This window comes from Thunnus thynnus, chromosome 13 (genome assembly GCF_963924715.1).
Source record: "Thunnus thynnus chromosome 13, fThuThy2.1, whole genome shotgun sequence".
NCBI classification, from domain to species: Eukaryota; Metazoa; Chordata; class Actinopteri; order Scombriformes; family Scombridae; genus Thunnus; species Thunnus thynnus.
The window spans coordinates 16703117-16718464 of record NC_089529.1 but is presented as its reverse complement, the minus strand read 5'-3'; the positions used below and the strand labels follow the sequence as shown (position 1 = coordinate 16718464).

The following is a 15348-nucleotide window of genomic DNA, read 5'->3' as shown; positions in this document are numbered from 1 at the left end:
AACTTGGAACTCCTCCAGTAATTGATGTAATTAAAACAACATTTTAAAAATGTAAAATATGGCGATTGTAGAAGCGATGACACAATCCTAAATGTTCAAGTATCAGTTTTCACAAGCACGTCATAAACAGTGTTTATAAAATTGAACAGAAAACACCAGTGGCATCCACCTCCACCAGCACCTGGTCCAAAGCCTCCTAGACCAGCTCCAGCTCCTCCACCAGGCTGAAATCCAGTCCCAGCTCCTCCAGGGCCAAATCCTGTACCAATTCCACCTGGCCCGAATCCAGTTCCAGGACCTGCACCGGCTCCTATGCCGGCTCCAGCTGCTCCTGCAGCACCAGCAGGTATGCTTATACCTGATACACAGAAACAGATTATATTTAAATATAATTATAAAAGTGACAACTGTATATACAGTACACACACCGGTCTAATGGTTAACAATATTTTCATTGTTCTGGACACCTAACAGGTGACAGAATTTTTAGAATTTATGAATCATCAGTCAAGGCCAATGAGGCTTAATCTTCTCCTCTTTGCCAGCTCTTAATAAAACCATTTAATTCGTCGAAATAACAAGGATTACATGTACAGGGTTCCCACATATCCTCAAAAAGTATTAAATTAGACTTTGAGAATTTAAGGTCTCAAAAGTCTAATTTATAATTATGATATGATACCTAGTTGGATGAGAAATATATTTCCCCACAGGATTCACTCATTTAAATATGGTTTAATCTTCAGTCATGACTCAGTCCAGTCCAGCTCTTTCTTTTTGTGATAATTTTCGATTGGTTCTCCGCAGGCCACTACCTGCTCTTAGAAAAGGTAACAGGATTAACTAATGCAAAGCGGAACAGTGGAACACAGTTCATGCAGTTCATTCAATGTGATTTTACATATGATTGTTATATGGAGATACAAAAATATCCAGAAAAAATATACCTGTTAATATTGTCAAATTGATTTCAAACAAAGTTCAGCCCTAATGTGCATTTGTTTTGCTACAGAAAGCTTTAAAAGGTCTTAAAAAGCATTAAATTTGATTTCAAAAAGAGTGGATCAGATGCCACACAAGCAGAAAGAAAAGGAGTTCCTTATGTTCAGTGTGAGTATATGTATGTTTGTGTTTAATGATTATCAACCCTGCGCTCTCTGTCTGAGTCTCTCTGCAGCTGATAACAAACATCCCTTCATCCAAAAGGCATGCTTCTTTGGTCATAATTCTCACACTTTTCTGCACCTATGTTATGTTTCACAAATCACGATAGCCAGAAATAGAAACACAGTGAGCGAACTACTATAAAAGGAAAGGCTTTTTAAGATCCCACAGTCCAGATGTGAAAAGAAGAAGTCTGTAGGGATTCCTAAAGAATGGAAATTACTGATCTCACAGTAATGCCATGTACAGCACATTAACAACACGCTGTAAATAATTTAACTGTTAAGTCATTCAACTCTGCCTGTTGGATACTGCAGGGCAGAAACTCCTCCCCTAAAATCTTTTGTAGTTTATGATGGCATCTTTATTGAAATGAAAGATAGTACAGATAAAACTATGCGCTCATATTCATTACAGATGTGTTAAACTACAGCAGTTGGGCTTGCCAGTGAATTAAAAAAAGATAAGTTTTTTTAATTTACATGTAGAGATTGTCCAGGCTTTACTGTTTGGAAATGATTGTTTTTCTAACTGTGACATTAATTTCTCATTACTGAATTAGTAACGTTTGTCTCATTCTATTATGCTGCTCACAATGTTGGTCTTACTTTGGTCCAGACTGAAATATCTAAACTCTTTTGGATGGACTTTGTGAAGTTTTGTATGGACATTAATGGTCTCTGGAGAATGAAGTTAAATAGTACAATAGAAAAGGTTATTATACATTGTGCAGTAATTATATACGTAATATATAATAAAATGTGAGTAGTGAAATAGATTAAAAATAGTAATTATCGATTGTGCAATGATATAAACATAGTATATAAGGAAATATATATAATCACTTTGGTGATCCCATTACTTTTCCTCTAGAGCCACCAGCAGTTCAAAATTTTCACTTATCCGGTTAAAAATATCTCAAAAACCAAAAAAACAGATTGGTAAAAATCCTAATGACTTTGGTGATCCTCTGACTCCCTCTAGCGCCATTAGCAGGTTGACATTTGTGAAATTTTAGATTGAATTGTCTCAACAACTGTTGGATGGCTTACCATGCAATTTAGTGCCGACATTTATTGTTTTTGTGACATTTAATGTCCCCTTGACTTTTCATCTAGAGCGATCATCAGGTCAAAATTTAAATGTATTCAATACTTAAGCTTATTTATCTGACAGTTTGGTTGTCTGTAGGCTCTTAGTCTTGTTCACCTAAAACTATTGTTTGGTTCACCTCCTGTTATGTTCCAGCTAGGACTGGGTATTGTTTAAACAATTACGATACCAGTACCAATACCAGTTTAATACCCTTAAAGTGATTCCAATACCAATAGAGTACTTCATTTGATACCTTTTTCTTTCATTCATTCGATCATGTGAATTGAAGTATTCAGTTGCGTAAAATGCCACCATTCCTCCCCATCCAAATTATTTTCACATGAATACATTTTAAAAGTGTTCAAATTATTAAAATATTTATTTTTGTGGCATCTCTGTATGCTGAACTGCCAACTCCATCAAATACACTGCGCTCAACTGCACCACCACAGACTGTATGGGTTGTAGCTGCCGTTGTATGGGGCCAATCACACATCACATTAAATCGAAGAACCCTTGCGGTGATTGGCTGCAAGCAAAACCATACAAATAGTCAATTTTTTCTGGATCTGGCTATAAGAAGAATCAAATGCAGGTATCATTTGACTGGAGAAGTTTCGATACTACTTGGTACTGGGTTATTTCGGTCGATACCTTAAAGGTATCAAGTACTGATACCCAGCCCTGGTTCCAGCTGCATGTTGATTTCAAAATATGTTTAAAGCAAGTGAATATGTTATGAAGAAAAGGTTGCGATATATGTCCTTTTGGCCAGGGGTTGAATGCACTAACTAATAGCTAATAGCAACGTCTCCTGTTCAAGTCTGGCTGGAGACCTTTGTTCATGTAACAATAAAACAGGTAACAATATGCATTTAACTGACTGATTACTGTTATGATGTCAAAGTTTGCCTCTGTTGATCTGAGGCTTAAAGCACTATGATGCACAGTCAGATACTCAGATGTTATTGTTGAGCTCTGCATCTAAAATCTAATTATCTTCATCACACCTGGTCCAGTGTTGAAATCATGAATATTCTGTGCTAAGACGTTTTCAGCCTACCTATGATTCAAGGTGAATATTCAAAAATATAGACCCTGAAGTACAAAATACTCATTCAGTCCACTTCAGTAAAACCAAAACCCAGAATCCAAACAACCAGTGATATTTGTCCGCGCTCTTTATTGTGTGTGTGTGTGTGTTTCAGTCTTGCCTTGTTTGAATTAATTACACAACAGCCTGGAACTGCTTTTTAAACCACCCATGCTCTCCTCTAACAAGACAAGGAAGAGGATGAAGGGAATCTCACATCAGCCAACTCATCAGTCTGAGTTGACAATGAGACGAGATCTGGAGGTCTTCAGCACATGCTTATAGGCTAGTTAAAGCTTTTAATAAGGTGCTGCACCTTATCAAAAGCTTAATTATAACCCTTTGGTCTAGACCTCATACCTCAAGAAGAGCTGAGATAAAAAAATACACCTGGGCTCTATGAAGTCTCACAAAGAGCAAACAATGTTATTTTACTGTGGATTGATGCCCTTGTTTAACATGTCAACACATTACACACCGATGTACTTTCAAATATCATCCAGACAAACAACTGGACATGTTTTACTTATTACTAAGAATAAAAATCACTCCACACTGAGAGGAGTTGGCAGAAGTTTTTAAAACTTTTTTTTTTTACACAGGAAAAGTAATGCATCTCTAACACAAGCTCAGTCCAATATCCTCCACTGTCACATTCCTACTCTGACAGCAAGACTAAAAATGAGCTTGACCTTTGGTTCAGAGCGTACAGATGGGAAGACATCAGATCAGTTCACACATTTTTAGTCTTTACCTCACAATGTCAAAGACAAAAGAAAGACAAATGAAAATTGACTGCAGTATTCAGTGATAACAACTTGTAATATTGCAAAAAATGTTGCCACTTTTCTTGAGAAATTTCTCAAAAGAAGTGAAACCACACACATCATCATTCTTATAGAGTCCTAAACAACCTGCTCATCATAGTTTCTACCGCTCACAAAAGCTCCCAAATTTACAAATCTCACAGAAAATACACTAAACTATCAGTAAGGAAAACAGGACCTGAGTTCATATTCTGTCATATAAATTTTATGTGACACCTGATCCACAGGTGCTGCATTGCTGAACACCACACATGCAGTAAAGGGGACCCACCTCCTTGCAGCGAAGGTTTCCACAGAGCTAGGAGAAGGACTCCCTGCAGGTACGTGGCCACCGTCCCTCTCGCCATCTTGCTCCCAAATGTCCCTCTCCTCTCCCAAGCTCCAGGTTTTATCCCCAGCAAGCCTATCAGGGCTCAACAAGGCCTTTAGAAAGAAGGAGGGAAGAAATGAGTGAGAGCAAAAAAAAAAGGGACAGGATGCAAGACAGGACACTTTGTAATTGGCTAAGAGACACACAGAGTAAGATAGGCAGGGGAAGGGGGAGAGGGAGAGAAAACACACTGGATCACCTCATTAAACCAAATGGGTTGTTCTAACCCCCCAATGACTGTTGGGCTGCATTTATTTGGTTCACTGCTGCCAAAAAACAGAGGGAGTATGGAGGCTGGGTGGGGGGCTGAGAGAGAGAGAGCATGTATGAGAGACAGGAGAGTCTATGAGTTGTAAAAAAAATTGGGGGACCCTGCTTCTCTATTTCTCTAGACACCTCAAATAGAAAAAGGGAACTGTGCCAGAAGTTTCTTATGGATTTCCAAACAGTGCTATGTTTAAGTCGAGGGAAAACAGTAACTGTACTGATCCAATAAGGCAGACATATATTATGAGATTTTGAATCCATTTATGAAATGTATGCATTGCTTACATAAATGCTCCTCAGCATGGTACCAAAAATGAAATTATAATGATACCATAAAGACTGTGAGACTGACGTAACTATATATGAATGATTGATAGGGAGATACGCATTATAATTGTAGCCTATTGTCTGAAATGTGTGTGAAAGGGGGGGTTGAGGTAGTTTGGCAAGTGTCCACACATCAGAGCTTGTTGAAGAAAGAAAGAACGAGAAAAAAAAGTTACATCAATGGAAAGAGACCCTTAAATATAAACCCGCACTTCACAGACTGGCTAAGTTTAAGATGACCTCAAACAAGTGAATCACTGTGACCTTGAAATCAGATCATAGCATCCTCTGCATGAGAGAGACACATGTTTGGGAGGGGAGACAACACTGAAGGATTCCTAGAAAGTGTAGGAGATACAGGAAAGTGGAGGGAGCAGACAAAAAATAGACAAAAGAAGCAAAGATGTAAAGGTGTGAGGTGGATCAATATTATTTTTAGTTTGTTTTATAGACATAGCAGCTATAAAAAAAAGGTGCCTTCCTCTCAGCATTACAGTGACATCTTCTGTCAGATAACATCACACAGGGTCACAATGTAATGTCTTAAAAAGATAGAGTCACATCATCTTAAAAGATGTCATTAGAGATGTCATCTTACCAGTGAGTCACCTCTGGACAAGAGGACTTTTTATCAACAAAGTCTTGTGTTTTTTGCTGACCACATTGTGTCCCAGTTCCTCTAATCCCAGCTGCCATAGAGACACAATACCTGAAAACAATCAGTGTTTTTATTTCGACCAGTGCTATCGTGGGGTTTTTCTCCATGTTTGGGCTGGCTGGTCCTGTCCCAGCTCCTGAGGGCCGATGTCTGAGTCTGGCAGGATTGCTTTGTCTGGAGGTAATGGGCCTAGAAACAGATGAAGAAAATGAACTATTTGCACCTAAAGACATTGGGAATGAGAATGGGAGAAAGACTTGAATAATGTTAAAGGCAGTGCTGTGCTCATCCTTTGGCAGGAGAACGTGACTTCATAGTTGATGAGTGAACGTTAGACCCTCTGCTGAGGAGGACACAAGTATTAATTATTTAGTAAATCAAACTATTGTATAAATCATGTTCACCTGAAGCCCTATGACCCATGGCTCATGGTCACCTGGGTCCACCAAACATGGCTCCAGTTTTTGGTCTTGTGCACTAAGTGATGTCTCAGCCATGAGATCCTAGCATTAAATGATAAATCGTTTATCACAAATGACTGAACCTGCAGCAGAGGCTCATGTGAGTTACACCAGTCTGGAATGTGGCAAATGTTTCTAAGATGTGATCATGTAGAAACCTTTGGCTCTGAGCTCTGTCCAAAACGGTTCAATTAGTAAAGGGAGTGTATTGTATATTTATATTTCTGCATGAGTGTGTCTTTGCACTGCCTAGCTGTGAATGTACATTCGTATGTCTGATAGAGAGAGAGGGGCAGGGCTACCTGAGCACCCATAATTGGTCTGAAAGTGTAGTTTTATTGCTCGGTTTTCAGACCTAGTATGCTTTGTTTTGAGCTTTGATGGAACCGCATAGTTATGCAGTGAAATAATACTGTGGTAAGAAGATCGAAGAAAAAATACTAATACTAATACTTAATACTATATGCTTAGAGCCGTATGTATTTTTGGGGCCAGAACTATAACCGCATCTGTCCATCACAGAGTCACTCACTGACTGAGTGACGAAGTTACATCATTGGTCAGCCGAAGGCTGCTGAAGCTAAGTATCCCAGAATGCATTTCACACAAACTGACAGCAATGGCAGAGATTAAGCTGTTGTAATTTTCACTGTAGGACTGTTAATATGTCATTTTATTAAGCTTTAATATTTTTTTAGAAAGTAACTATTTAGATTCCCAATATGTGGTCACTTTATCCAAATAACGCCTGTTTGAGGAGAGAGGATCTGTGCGCCATCAGTGCAACTTCCTGTCAATGTCTGCACATTACATGCGTCTAGTGTCCTTCCAAAATAAAGCACTTCTGTGTTCATAGTAAATAAAATGAAAGCAACAGAACAAATACATTTACAAACACTACACACATGAAACACACCTACACTTAGCATTAATGAATGCTAAATCTTAACTCCACCCTTCTTACAATAGCACCATATAATCTACACCCAGAATCTGGTGCAGTGAGTTACAACTACTGTATGAAAAGTGCTTTACAAATGAATAAACTTACATAAAAACAAACATCTTAAAAATTCTACGATGTCTGATGGTAACCAGGCAACATACAAATTAAAAGCCCCTTAGTGTTTCATACACGGTCCGGCCATATTTTTTGGCCCAGTCTTGTTTAGTCTTGTGGTCATTAAAGCGAGTGTGAAGTTAAGACTTAAATAATCCTATTATGGAACATATGGATAAAAGGGTAATTTGTCACAATGGAGAAATGTAACTCTCAGTTATTTCAAATTAGGATTGTCCATAATGTATGGTAGTAGGCACAGATGGGCCATATGTCACTGTTGGATTTGTTTTTCCATAATTTGTACAAATTGAACCTGAAATTCCCTCCAGAATGCATCCAGTAACAGTTTCAGAGTTTCCCTCAGTTTAATGCCTTTGACTGACTGACTGTAGACTGAAAGCCTTCAACAGTGGGAGTAGTCAAATGAACCAGTATGTTGCAGAGTTTGTACAATGAGAAAATCAGACGTTTATTCACAGTTTGGACACAGGTTTCCACCACAGTTACATCCTTCATGGTGACACATAGTGACTGCACGAGTAACCACAGAGAGAAACATCAACCCAGCAGGTCAGTGTTGGGGTACAACAGTGGTTGGCTCACAGTGAGAGGGCTATGACTTTTTGTTTTTGTTTTGCATGTTATCCCAATGTGTATGTGGGCCTCTGCCCAAAACCTAAAGGCATGCGAAACTGTAGATGTGAGCTTTATAATCCTGTGATCCCTACATCCTTTCAAATGCATGCTGGGATACGCCAAAGCTCCATCTGATGATGGAGAGGAGGATGGGAGAGTGTCATCACGTTTGGAAATAGCAGCTGACTTTCTAACAGGCAGCCATTCATATTGTCAAAGTTAAACATGTCATACAAAAAACAAAGCAATGACGAAGACAAAGTCATTACAGCCATAAAAGTCTTTTATATATAATAAAGCACAATGTTGGAAACAATGACAAACCAAAAATATATTTTAACTTTCAAATTTCATGAACAGCTGGTTGTTGGAGGCTGTTCCATAATGTTTCTGTATTTCAGGACAGTGTCCCGGCCTCTTCTTCTGATTCTGGGCGTTGAATAGAAATATTTATATAAAGAAAGTGAATTACTGACCAACATATTCATAAAAATATATATAAAGTATATAGTCACACATACATACACATACAGTCATAGACAGCAAAGAACAAAAAATATTTCACATTTGCATGGTGCAAACAGATGTTCAGTCTCTGCTATTCAATGCACTGAGAGACTTTGGACATAATGCATTTAGTTGTTGGTGTTACACATGTAGGATACAGCAAAAGTGATTTTATAAGAGAAGGATAGCAGAAAACTTTCTGATTAAGAAAAGAGAGAAAATAATAAATTGCAAGTTTCTTTCCCTCTGGTTTATATTTAAAACAGTCTGGAAAGAAAAAAAATGGGCGTAGAAATGTTCTATTGCCAATGTTTTTTGTTTGTTTTTCTAAAGTTCAGGTGTTATTCCTCAAATTAATGCGCCCACCAGTGTGCAAACGCTTGTAAATAGTGTGATTCATATATTCATAGTCTCATCCACCTGCCGTCCACTTCCCACACGCGTCCACACACCCTGCAGTACCATGAGCCTTCATCTCTGCCAGCATATCGGTGTTACAAATAAAGTAGCTGACTGAGTAGTGCCTGTTTCAGTTTACCTAACGTCTACCTTGCGTTTACCTAATGTCTGCTGCCTATATATGGGCGTGTGTGACTGGAGGACTGCTCACCCCCTCCAAACTGGTAATTTACCCCTCTGGGTGAGCGATAGAGGAAAAGGGAGGTAGAATCAGAGAAGGAGAGAGAGAGGGAGACGTGAAAAGGCGTAACCCAGACAGACAGACATGCACACTCAGACATGCACTTGTTTGACTTGATAAACGGGCCGGAGTGCTGGTGAATGTCAGGCTAAAGGTCTGGGTAGGATCGACTTTCACTACCGATCTGTGCCAAAGAATTACATCTCCAAATCTAACGGCAAGCCCACCCGAACACACACCCCTTAAAAACAAAATCACCATGGAAATAAGTAATCATTTGGTTTATGCTACAAAATGTCTATTCCTGCAACCCATTTGCTTATGATACATGCTCGGATAGTTTGTCCTGTAGTCTGTGCAATAAATGCTGGCTGCTATTGCAGGCAGTGTATTGAACCCATGAATGTGAACTGCTGCACATCACTTTGGTACAGATTAATATACACTGAAGTCCTCCAATGTCATCGTGTGTCAGATGTTTTTCACCCCATTCTCTGCCTGTTAGCAGGATACCTCTCTGAAATAAGGTCAGTCACTGGACAAGCACAAACTGACTGACGTTTTCTTAGTTTAGCTGGTCTACTGATAAGTATGACATTAAAAAAAGGCAAAAACATTTGGCCCTGGAGAGCTCATCTCCAATTCAGGCATAACCACCCTGTCAATTTTACAAAACATGGTTGGACAGCCCTAATGCAGTTTTCAGTGGTGACATGAGGTTGCATGATTGACTGAATTTGAATATACATACTAACAGTATGTCTTATTTCAGATTCATGCGCTGTCCTTTGCTCCCCAATGTTTTTTTTTTTTTACTGTTGCTGTGCAACGTCTCTTGTTTGGTCCAGCACCTGTTGAAATGTTTTTTTGGATGTGCATACGCTTTTTTTCCATGTCAGTTTCAGTCAGTAAAATGTGAAAGAATAACTTTTGGATCAAATCGTATGTTTGGAACTGGCATATTTCAGCATTTGCAAAGCATTGGTAGAGGTATGAGCCGTAATTATGGCTCACAAGCTAGCAGTACAGCACTTGTCCACAACTACAGAGTACTGGTTCAGTTTGTGGCTGTTGGAGAAGCTTGCGTGGTATCATGTCCTTGTCATGGTTTTCAGAACGTCTGTTCAGCACTTTAGGTCATCTTATGGAGATAGCATTAGTCTGTAGCAGCAGCTAGCTGTTGTGGTGTCTGAGGGTGGAGACTAGCATGTGTATCAGAAGAGGAGCATGGTAGTCTACACCTTCCCCAGGACAACATATAGGTCAACAATCACCGGAACCGACAAAAGTGTATTGACACTGACTAAACTGGGTAGAAAACAGGGAAAACACAGAAAAAGACATTGGGGGCTTGCCCCAGTTATTAGTGATCCCATTTAAACTGAAGACAGTAAGCTTTTACTTGAAGTGGCTTCATTAAGTAATTGAGGCAGAATTACATCATGATAGCATGGGAACACTTAGAGTACCCAAAAGTGTTTTCTCTTACTTTCACACAGATACACGCAGACAAAGGAGAATATACGTATAGTGTATATGTATATTCACACAAATACACAAAGGCACATAGTCACAGGAACACGTTCTATATCACAAATTGCAACTGATGAGTGTGACATCAGAAGACTTATGCAGTACAATGTCGCCCGTTACTAGCAGGCCCCTTCCCATGACTCATAACGACCCACGGCACGGAGGGGAGAGGCTTCTCCTCCCAGGAGGGTTGAAACAACACCAGATCAAGAGCAGCGCCTTACATAAACACTGCAGTACTGTAACATACAGAGGGGATCATCCATCAATGTAAAGCCAGGAGGGAAGAAAGACTGAAAGACATGAGGGATACAGGAGGAAGCTTATGAGGGTTAGGGGGTCAGGCCTGAGTGGTCAGAGCAGTTTCTGAGTGTGTGTATATGTGTGTAAGAGGGATTATCAGTGGGATTCTTGTGTCAACTGTGAACACTTTAGCCCACCAAAGTGATTGTTAAAGTCACACATGCTCTGCAGCGAGTCTGTGAACTCAGCATAAATCAGAGCGTAATTTCTCTGTGATGTCAGAGATAGGATTTCAGATATCAGGACATGAAACTGAGACTTCCTGCCAAGTTTCTTTGTTTTAATGAATGATGGTATGCGTGTACGTGTGCATATCGCTCTCACTGTCAGATGTTTTGCGTTGTACTCTCTTTAGGCAGACTAATGTAAGTGGAATGATGAGGTCAATGCTTCACTTCATGCCAGGCGTCGTCTGACATGACACACATGCACACACTCACACACACACACACACACACACACATAAATACGCCACACATAATGTAAACCCTCATTTATCCATAGAACACATCACACTTAAGTGATGCGTGTTTGCACATATAAAGGCACCAGTTCAGTTATGATTTTATAAATACTAAATAGATTTTAGGGCCTTTTGCAGTGCATTTAATGCATCTTCTAGTGTGGTATACAGTAAAGCTAAATTGACACGCAGTAAATCCTTAGTGCTTGCTTCTTAATAGACAAAAATCACTAAACAGATTGCAATTTATTGATTAAAATATAAGAGATGGGAACATACATAAAATCCTTGTTCTGCCAAAAAATGCATTCTGAGGTTCAGCTGATGCTAATATGAGGCTTCAGCAGCCCGACGTAGCCATGTCAAAGTTTCAGTCCTTTTAATTTGCTTTTCCTGCTCTGTGTTTCCTTCTACTGCAGCTCAGCAAGGAAAAACTGTCTTATACTTTGACCTTGACGTGGTCGAAAAGTAGGTGATACTGTTAAATTGGTGGAGTTTAGTTTGCAGTCATCCTTTCTTCTAAGTACAACTCAATGCAATGACCAGCACCAATATTTTTCAAAGATTATTTTCTTGACAATCAGAAGTGTAGAGAGACAAGATTCATGGGTAGAGAGAGGGGCTAGAATCAAACGGTGTACAGTACCAGTCAAAAGTCTGGACACACTTTCTCATTCAATTGAATGGGAAGATGTGTCCAAACTTTTGACTGATACTGTTTGTTGTGGGTATGTGGTATGTCTTTCAACTAGAAGGCTATCAGGGCATCCCACCCCAGAATCTAACTTTAAGTTTACAGTCACCATATAGCTTATTTAATATACCTTGTCAACAATGGACAGAGCTGTACAGATAAGACGCAGGGTAGGGTGACCGAAGGGCCAAACGTCAAAAACGTTAATACAAACCTTTAACACACTAAATATTGCTGCTGATATAGGCTCATTGTATGTCGTAAAAAAAACACCTAAATCAGCTTTGGAGTAACTTTATAGGAAATCAAAAGCGCTCAACACAAACAGTCCGCCACATATTGTCTTACTTTTCTCCCTTCCTTAGCTTTCACTTTTTTACATCCCTCCCTTTTTCCCGTTTCACCACATTCAGTGGCAGACGTTTATTTAGCAGAGGAACAGCTAGTGCCAGGACTGTAATCCATCCAGAGTCATGCATGGGTCAGGCCTCTAGCAGGCATGAAGTCCCAACTGATTGAAATATAATACTCCATCGTACACAGGAACCCCCATCATGCAATCTGAGGTCATTCAGCTCCCTCGTTTAGCAGAGTATCACCCAGCCGAGGACCCCGATGATGAGCCTATCGTTGTCATCACCACAACATCAGGACTGAGGCAACCAGATGGAGACAATTTGGGCGCGGAAATCATCTCATTCTCCTGCTGACATCATCAGAAGGGGCCAATTAAACAGCCGACTCATCTGTCTTCTTGCCCAATCAGATAGCATTTTACACTTCTGAATGTGTACACTGAAAACCCGATCCAACCTCTGCTGATGTAGTTCACATCTATCAGTCGTCTTACAAGGTTTTCTGCAGCCGCTCTGTGATTGGTCACAGTCTGAGAGATGATGATGAGTTCGTTGATGTGATGAGGAGGGGGAGTGGAACTCCATGGCTTTGTTTATGTCTGTAATGACAGAGTTCAGTTAGAGAGTGTGTGTTGTGTGAGCATACCGTGTGCGTGTCTAAGGCCATTTTCACACCCAGCGCTTTTGGAGTGGTTTATATTAGTTTCTCCCTCGGCTCTCTTCATTTGGTCAGGTGCTAAAAATGCCAATCAGTCCGTATCCACACCACCTGAAAACGTAGCTCTTGGTCCTCTTCCAAGTGAACTGTGGTGCAGTTCATGAAGAGTGAGAACATAATTGTACCAACTACAGGAAATTGCCTTCAAATGCACCATTTTACAGGCATAAGGAGTCAGACTCTGACATCTGATAGCCAGCAATTACTCATGCTGGAAAGTCTAATGTAAAAATGATTCATGATGCTCATGTTAATCTTTTTTTTGCAACATGTTCTTACAGCGTATGAACACCAAGGAAGGTAAAATATTGGGCAGAGGTCAGAGAGGTCCAGCATGCTGCAGGACGACAGGTTACCAACACACTGTCCAGTAGATGAGCAACACGTGAGTCCAGTTTTGTTTGCAATACCTGTGTGGCTTGTAATTAGACAATAAGGGCTTAAACTATATACGAAAAATAAAACAAGTACATGTTTCATGCATTGAGAGCAAATAAATCTGTAAGTGCACCTCAGGAAAGAGAGACGATGAGAGTAAGAACATAATGACCTTTATTTAGAATTCAGGTACAGATATTTTGAAAAATGGTTTCTGTGGTCCCAGCAGGAACAGACTGATATTGTTTTTTTAGCAGATGGACACAGATGGTGGCTCACTGGGAGCTCTCACCGCTCCCAGAGTGAATGATGACCTGCTGCTTGACTCAGCAGAGTGACAAAACATTGACAGAACCTACGAGGACACATAAGCACATGTGTAAACACACACTCACACTCAATGAGAGAATGAATTAACATTATTTCACACATCTGGAATAATGGATTATATGTAATGGGACTATAGTACAGGTGACATATCTAAAGTCATATCAAAACTGCAATAACTCACACAACAAGGAGGTTGATCGGTGAACTCTATCATGTAATATAATACCAACATACAGTACATCTCTGTTAACACGCATTTTTCAGCAAGCATTGTTTTATTGCAGCACAAGGAATATATATCACCAAACTTTCACAGCGCTGAGGTAAGAAGAATAACAATCATCAGTTCATAAATTAGAGCTCATGTATGCCATCAATCAATAGGCTTTCATGACACATAATATAGAACATACTGGTGCAAAATGGCTTTGTGTAACGACACAATTTCATGATGACTGACATGTACAATAAAACAGTTCATACATACCGGCTTTACCTCAGAATAGATACTGCACATTGTAACTTCAAATAGCATGTTGCTAGCGCATTAAAAGATCATAAATTATATCAGATGAATGTAAGGCGACCCTGATTATAAGATGACATACCTTTTCCAGTAGCTGTTTTTGGAAAAATAATGTTACTTTTTGAATATAACTTATATCAAAGTATAGTTACATACTCACACACTCTCCTACCAGGCTCTTGGAAGCAGTATTTTCTCCGACAGTTAGCATTTATAAGACTGCCTGTTTGTCTTTTTGAGCTCCTTAACATCTGTGACAGTGGTATTTGGCAGCTTGACATATTCAGTTTCTGCAGTAGAGACGGCGGAAGACGTTTTGGACTCGTTTTCATTCGTCATGAATTTATTTCCTCCGTGGCAGAAAAACACGTTACACGAGCCTTCAGAAACTTCTGCAGATTAAACTGGACTAATGAAACACTTGTGCCGACAGACTAACACACACACTATAAACAGACTTTAAGACACTCGCTAGTCTAGCAACATTAAGGCTACAAACAACCCATAATGCAACACTCTGTGTAGAAGTCGGTTTTACACCGATACTTTTTCTCTACTTATCTGAATATCTGATGTTGTGAACATGTAACTGTCTCACCATTAGCGGATTGTGTATGCACATTAATGAAATTTTTTTCTGGGACGTACCCTACCTGCAATAATTTCAGTTTCTGGAATCACACATCATGGCATGGACAGGCTGTAAAGCTGAGCATAAACATGAGGACAAGCTCAGAACATTTTTTACATTTTAAGTGGGAGGACTTCTATTTTTTTTAAAAATTTAAATGCAATCGAATGCACTCCTGCCTGATATGCGACATTTCAATGCTTCCAGTCTCTACGGCCTCTTTGACTGATTGGCCACAGCTGTACTATATTATTCAACCCTCAGTGATACTGAAGCACCGCCTTCTCCTCATCCAAACTTTAAACAGT

General features: G+C 39.6%; 1 protein-coding gene across 2 annotated transcripts in view; it reads left to right on the top strand.

The window, feature by feature from the left end:
• Positions 1 to 15348, top strand: part of LOC137195748 (protein NipSnap homolog 2-like) — a 41885-nt gene that overhangs the window by 323 nt on the left and 26214 nt on the right. Inside the window, exons 2-3 of one of the 2 annotated variants that reach the window (XM_067608338.1) lie at positions 150 to 346; positions 4407 to 4499. In XM_067608338.1, the coding sequence (XP_067464439.1) occupies positions 313 to 346; positions 4407 to 4499 (127 nt within the window). In that variant the 5' untranslated portion in view covers positions 150 to 312. Of the gene's footprint in view, positions 1 to 149; positions 347 to 4406; positions 4500 to 13456; positions 13561 to 15348 lie in introns of those variants that run through there. The other variant, XM_067608339.1, reaches the window with a different exon arrangement.